Genomic DNA, 7684 nt, shown 5'->3' on the forward strand with positions numbered 1-7684 from the left:
TGGATATGGTTAGATTCTAAAAGAGTCTCCATCTCTTTTGATCTCACTTTTTTTCTTTTATCTTATTTAATTCCATTTAACCAATATCTTTCTCTCTTTTGATTTTCCACTTTTTTTTCTTTATCTTATTTAATTCCATTTAATCAATACTTTCTCTGTTTTGACTTTCCATCCTTCTTCAATTTTTCAAGTTTGAATCACAAATATAACCAAACAAATAAAATTGAAATTTGCCAAATTATGCTTGAATCACAAGTTTGAATCACAAATATACACTGACCTATACACACCCTGCATGCATTCTTTATATATAATCTTTCTCAAAGCAGAAATTATGCTTTTGCAGGGAACCACACCCGGCCTCATTCCTTTTGTCTGCAAAAAGGAGATGGAAACACCACAATTATAAATCAAATATTAGTGATAATTAGTGATATTAAGAACCTTCCCTCAAATTGTGTTATATTTTAAAAATCTTATGAAGAAGGGTGCAACTTTTGAAAGGATTATCAACTAAGGTCCAGAAAAAAAAAAAAGAAAACTTATTAGATTTTTTAGTTGGATTAGGTTAGATAATTAGATTAGATTAAGTTTCAAATGTTATCAATTATAAGCAATTATCATTATTATGCTAAATATTAAATTAAACAGATTAATTAAGTTGGCCAATTAAAATAAGGAAAAAGCTTGAAATTTTCTAAAAAAAGATGCTGAACAAAGAGAACACGATGAACTTTTTATTTGTTTTAGTTTACTTCATCTGTGATAGAAGTTGATTCCTACTACAACTCTCTCTCTATATATATATAATGTGATTAAGTCAAAAACTTATTAGATAGAACTATAATAATTTGTCCAATTAGTCTTCTCACATCTTGTAAAAAATATTAGAACATCTCTAATACAACCATGGATTGTAGTTGATGTGTCTTAATAATAGAAGTTGTAGATAGTGATGTTGCTGAATGTATCTATGTAGACCTTATATTTTAAAAATGGCTCTCTCATGCAATAAAAGTACCCTTCATAGGAACAAACATGATATACAATAAAAGTACCCTTCATAGGAAAAAAGGAGAACTGGAGAGTTGGTTTCACATTAATTTCTGAGGTTAATTCTAGAGCTATTTAATTGCGAATACTGAACATACAACAATAATCAAATTAAAACAAAAAAGCGAAAAAGAATTAAAATGAAGAATAGAAAAAAAAAGTTAACTTGATCGTAGTTCCTTCACTGATTCAATTACCAGGTCTTTTCTTTTGCACTCTATTTCATACTTGGCACCTCCAATGTTGATAATTTGTTAGATAGACAACCGACCATAATTCCATATTTTTTTGCTTGAGTATGGAGAAGAAATTAGTTTCATTACGAGAAAAAATTTGAACGCTAATAAAAGAGAAGACATAAAGGGAAAAAAAAAGAAAAAAATAAATAAATAGGAGAAAAAAAATAAAAAGTTGAGTTACAATATCTAACAGATCTTCTAAAAATAGAGAGCGTGATGGATAATGTTTTTTTTTCTTTTTAACACATCAGACTTTTACAGATTAAATAAACAATAGCATTGGAAAATGTTTTTTTTTTTTTAACTTTCAATTTTTTAGTGGTGGCAAATAAATTTTTAGACTTAGCAATATTTTATAATTTTAAAATATAATTAATTAAAGTTCCAACCTAAAGGTGTCACACGGCAATTCATTATAAGTAGAAGCCGAGGTGCCATGCCACGGCACAACTCGTTTTACCCAAAAGTAACACAACATTCGTTTTCTATTTTGAAGCTTTCCGAAAAACAAAAAAAAGAGATTCAAAAATGAGGGAAAAACAAGAAGAAGAAGAAGCACAGATGGAAATTGAAATGTGGAAATATATGTTTGGGTTTAGCAATATTGCAGTGGTTAAGTGTGCTTTTGAGCTCGGAATAGCAAATGCTATTGAAAACCATCAAGGACCCATCACGCTAACTGACCTATCATCCACCATTGAATGTAACCCATCTTATCTTCACCGCATCATGCGGTTCTTAGTCCATCACAATATTTTCAAAGAGCAACTCACCGCCGATGGCACCAAAGGCTATATACAGACACCTCTCTCTCGCCGGTTACTTGGTCCAGGCGAGAACAACATGGCGGCTCTGTTTTTACTAGAGAGCAGTCCGGTGATGCTGGCGCCTTGGCATTTTCTAAGTTGTCGTGTCAGACTAAATGGGTCTGCGGCGTTTGAGGCAGCTCACGGCGACGATGTATGGAAATATGCAGCAGAATACCCTGGCCATAGCAATCTAATCAATGATGCGATGGCTTGTAATGCTAGGAAAATGGTGTCTGGTATAGTTGAAGGGTGTGTAGAGGTATTTGATGGGGTAAAAACTTTGGTAGATGTTGGTGGAGGAAATGGGACTGCTTTAAGGACATTGGTTAAGCTTTGTCCTTGGATTCAAGGCATTAACTTTGATCTTCCTCATGTTGTGGATGTTGCAGAAGAATGTGATGGTGTTAGGCATGTTGGTGGTGACATGTTTCAGAGTGTGCCGAAGGCTGATGCTGCTTTGCTTATGGTCAGTTTTTGCTTGCATTTTGTTTTTGTATTTTTTAAAAAAATTTTAAGAAAAAATGAAGCAAAGGTTATTAATAATCCAGACTTCATACATGAAAGACTCAACATGATTTAAAATAATATTATAAATCAAAGCGACTCACCTAAATCCAATCTATGGCTTATCCATGAATCAAATTAATGAAATTTTTCTTTCAAACGTGGTATTTCAAACCATTCAGTTATAAAAGGAAATGATAAAATAAAAATAATTTTTAAAAAATCTCTATTTTTAGAAGTTTATTCCATAGATAGACATGTAGACCACATATAAGCAAGTTTTTTCCATTTCAGATCTTTAAGATTAGCATGGAAAAAAGAAAAAGGCAACTCCCAGAAAAAGAAAAAGGCACTTAAACCTAGTTTATGACTCATTCATGAACCAAATCAATAAAATTTTTTTTTTGTTTGGAACGATCATATTTCAAACTATTCAGTTGTAAAAAGAAATGATAAAATGGAAACAATTTTTAAAAAATCTCTATTTTTAGGGATAGGCATGTAGACCAAATATAAGCAATTTTTTTTCCATTTTAAATCTTTAAGATTAGCATGGAAAAAAGAAAAAGGCAATTCCTTGAGAAAAAAACCGGCAGACTTGTTTACTTACCTTGTCACCCAAGACACAGAAACATTACATCTTGCAATTTTTTTAACACACTAAAAGCAGAGTCATCATATGAGTGCTTTTTCCATAATTAATTTCCACTAAAAAAGATTTTATACAAATTTTTTATATTTTAAATAACAAGAATATTTTAATGTAATTGACAAGAATCTTTAATACTTTGTTATTGACAAGTAAAAGCTATTGCTGACTCGGAAAAGACTAAAGGATGGAAAAGAAAAGACAAAAGGATAATAATCATATAGTAATAAAAAACAATTCAAAAGGTGAGAGGCTAAATGGAGCATAAAATAATATGTTTAGATGAATATTCTTTTTGGTATTCCAGTTTTTCTTACGACTCTTGTTGGTAGTGGTGTGCCCACGCAAGTGGGACCCACATATTTGTTAGTAGTGTGAATATTTGTTAGTGGCGTGGCGGTGCCCACCCACGTGATAAAAAAAAAAAAAAAAGGAAAGAAACGTGTTATTTAAAAGTTTGGCAGAAGGTTGGTTGAAGGTTGGCAACCAACCTTCTGCCTAACTGGAGAGCCGTGTCACATTATCTCTCATTCCCTCTCCTATAAATAGGAAAGGATGCTTCACAGTTCAGTGTACCAACAATAAGTGAGAGACATTAGAGAGTCACAGATATAATAAAAAAGCCGGCAGACTTGTTTACTTGCCTTGTCACCCAAGACACAGAAACATTACTGGTGAAGCCCATAACATGTTGCAATTTTTTTAACACACTAAAAGCAGAGTCATCATATGAGTGCTTTTTCCATAATTAATTTCCACTAAAAAAGATTTTATACAATTTTTTTATATTTTAAATAACAAGAATATTTTAATGTAATTTACTTGTAAATCGTAGTGGGTTCTTCACGATTGGAATGACGATGAATGTATCAATATCTTGAAGAAGTGCAAGGAAGCTATTCCGAATGAAATTGGGAAGCTGATAATTGTTGAAGCTGTGGTCGATGAAGCAAAAGACGACAAGCTTGAGTTCGTTAGGTTGGCATTGGACATGGTGATGATGGCTCATACTGATACAGGTAAAGAGAGGACCTCTGAGGAATGGGAATATGTTCTTAAGCAGGCTGGTTTTAGCCGACATACTATAAAATCCATTGCAGCTGTTCAATCTGTTATTGAAGCTTTTCCTTGAATAAAAATGTAATAAATAAATATATAAAATAAATTATGTGGCATTTTCTCTCTCTTTTTTCTTTTTTTTTTTGTATTTTATTATGAAAACAATAATTGTCGATCTAAATTTTTCATGAATTTGATTTATTGCTACTCACCGTCCCCAAATTATAGTTCTAAAATGTTTCACACAATTTAAAAATAGTTAGTTAAATTAGCTATAATTTATTTTTCTTATTTTTTCATATATATTCTAAGATCCTAAAAATTTTATATTAATATTTTCTTGAAAATTTTAAACCAGGATAAATAGTTAATATATCAAGATATCAAATTTAATGATCTAAAACCTTTTTTCTTTTTTTTTTTTTAAATATAATTCATTAATAATAATATCAAAAATTTCAAATACTCGCATGGAACAGAAATTTGTTAATAATAACTAATAAAGTTCATTGATCTTTTAACCAAATAAAAGAATTCATACTCTTTTAAATAATAAAACTAAAATTAAAAAAAATACTATTAGATCTTTTCATTTGGAGTTGATCTTAACAAAAGATATAAATAACTAGTTCGTTAATTGATTTGGATGTCCAAACAAAAACTTCTTTAGATCCACTGAGAAATTTTTAGGTTGACTCAGTCTAATACGTTAGCATAGACTCACCCAATGAAATAAACTTACATCAGCAGCTTGCCCCTTTTTTTTTTTTTTTTTTTTTTTAGCTTATTCTCTATTAATTCTTTCACGTTTTCTATTTAGTTAGAAATAGGAAATCTAGCTACCTTTGTTTAGGAGTTACTGATATGGGATGAGTTAAAATAAACTGATGTTGATGTGGTTTTATTGGGTGAGTCTATGGCTAACGTGGTAGAGTGAGTCTACGTAAGAATTTCTTTGAAAGTGGAGGTGGAATGTTCATAATATTGCCCAAAAAACTAGAGATATATGGTGAATCTTTACTTAAGCTTTTGTTCACTAAAATATCCATTTTTGCTTCACCTATGTAATGCTACTGTTTTTCTTTCTGATTTTTAATCTAAATTTCTCCGTGTAATTTAGACTAACATATATATGAAAACTGAAACAAAGAGTAAATTCAAAATGCTCTCTTTGTTCACTATTGTATTTTCCTTTTTTTAAATTAAAACTTTTCTTTTAATTTTTTGTATGTTAATTAGCCACAAATATATATTTAATAATTTGTTAATAATATAAAAAAGTTCAAATACAAATAATCTCTCAACATTATTTGTTATCATAATCAAAATAAAATTTCAAAAAGTTTTAAACCCTCTCATATATACGTAGAATCCACTAGAATTACTACTATTTTTCATAGTTAGCATATATTGTCGTTGCTTTTGTTTTCACTTTTCCAAACTAAGAGCAAATTTATTTCTCAGTCATTCTCTCTATCACCTTCCTTCGATTATTGGTACTACAAAATTACATTCTCTACAGTTTAGCAAATCGATAGGAAAACCTGTAAGGGATTGAAATGCAAAAAAGAAATAAAATATGTTGATCATAGTCACCATACATAGCTTGGCAGCCATTCGATCGGCTCTCTTATCCAAAAACTAATAATAAGGCCATTGTCTAAGTAAGTGTTTTTGTTATAAGCAAGGATTTATATATATTATTAAAAAGGTAGAGACATTGTCTAAGTAAGTTACTATTAAAAAGGTGAAACATAATATTTACAATAGCTTTTAGAAGTTAATAATTTTTTATGAAACATTGAACACTCTAATGTTTAATATTTCATAGAAATTAGCACACCCAAAGCATAGTTTAATGGTAAGCACATTACCACCTAGAAATATATCCAGATTTGAATCGCTTTTTTCAATACTCAAAATAAAAAAAAAAAACCATCGCAGAGAAATTAATTAATTTTTTTGACAATTATATTCATTTTTTTTCCAGAATTCACCTAATTAAACAACTAATTTTCTTTTTTATCATTTTAAATTAAACATCTAATTTACTGAATATTTCTAATTTAAACCACTATATAAATTACTACTAGTTAAAAGTCTTTTCCCCGACCTGACGTTCCAAGGCCCCCAAGAATCTCAATGCTCCAACCACCGCGGGATCAACACTGCCTGAGTCTGAAGCCTGTCTTTCATGCTCCTTTTCTTCCTGTAGCTGGAGGCATTCATGGCCTTGTCCCTTACTGTGCATTCTGACATTTTATGTGGCTCTTTACAAAAGAAACATTTGATGGTTCTAGCCACTCCCCCTCCCATGTTATTTCCTCCTGGTGCTCTACGTTCCTCTCGAAAAGTGAAGTTCTTTCGTGGCTCAACATTCCTGACTACTGCCTGACTTGGGACATTTCTATAGCTGAAATTCCAAGGCCTCCTTTCAACATTCACTTTTGAATGGAAAGTCAGCAAAGGCGATAGTAGATACGGGAGCTACGGATAACTTTTTGAATTGTCCAATGGTATCAAAATTCACACTATAAGTGAAGAAGGACTCGGGGAAGCTGAAGGCAGTGAATTCAGAGGCAGTGAAGACAGTGGAAGTCGCAACTGGTGTCCCATGCCGAGTGGGTCTTGGGAAGGGAAAATAAATTTCACAGTGGCTCCAATGGATGACTTTGATATTGTGTTGGGATTGGACTTCTTAAATGTGGCGAAAGGCATGCCGATCCCTGCAGCGAATTGCCTTCTTCTGATGGGGGAACGACCATGTGTTGTGTCGGCAATAGTTAGTCTGATTAATGAAAAGTAGCTGTTATCGGCCCTGCAGTTCAAGAAAGGGATAAAGAGGGATGAGCCTTCGTATGTAGTAATTCCAATCCACAAGGAAGAGACAGAGCCCACTGGCCACCCCGAGTTCATCAATGAGGTGATGTTAGAATACAAGGATATTATGCCAAAGCAGTTGCCTCAAACCTTACCTCCCCGTCGAGACGTTGATCACCAGATTGAGCTACTGCCTGGGGCCAAACCTCCTGCTCGGGCCCCCTATAGAATGGCTCCACCAGAATTGGCAGAGTTGAGGAGACAACTAGGCGAGCTCTTAGAGGCAGGTTTTATCAGACCCTCTAAGGCTCCTTTCGGGGCCCCAGTACTATTTCAGAAGAAGCAAGATGGCAGCTTGAGACTTTGCATTTATTATCGAGCTCTAACTCTAAACAAGGTAACGGTGAGGAACAAATATTCCATTCCCTTGATAGCAGATCTGTTTGACCAGTTGGGACAAGCTCGGTACTTCACCAAGTTAGATCTTCGATCAGGCTATCACCAAGTCCGCATAGCAAAAGGGGATGAACCGAAAACAGCATGTGTGACTC

At 32.6% G+C, this 7684-nt stretch overlaps 1 protein-coding gene across 1 annotated transcript; it reads left to right on the forward strand.

Annotated features, from left to right (window-relative positions):
* The first annotated feature begins 1720 nt into the window (after positions 1-1720).
* On the forward strand, positions 1721-4429 carry LOC149499210 (acetylserotonin O-methyltransferase-like). Its single transcript, XM_089723543.1, has 2 exons — positions 1721-2567; positions 4090-4429. The coding sequence occupies exons 1-2, from the start codon at positions 1821-1823 to the stop codon at positions 4384-4386; spliced, it is 1044 nt and encodes a 347-aa protein (XP_089579669.1). The 5' UTR covers positions 1721-1820; the 3' UTR covers positions 4387-4429.
* Positions 4430-7684: the final 3255 nt, after the last annotated feature.

The sequence above is a fragment of the Jatropha curcas genome, chromosome 1, assembly GCF_041381405.1.
Source record: "Jatropha curcas cultivar XTBG-Jc1 chromosome 1, XTBG_Jcur_1.0, whole genome shotgun sequence".
NCBI classification, from domain to species: domain Eukaryota; kingdom Viridiplantae; phylum Streptophyta; class Magnoliopsida; order Malpighiales; family Euphorbiaceae; genus Jatropha; species Jatropha curcas.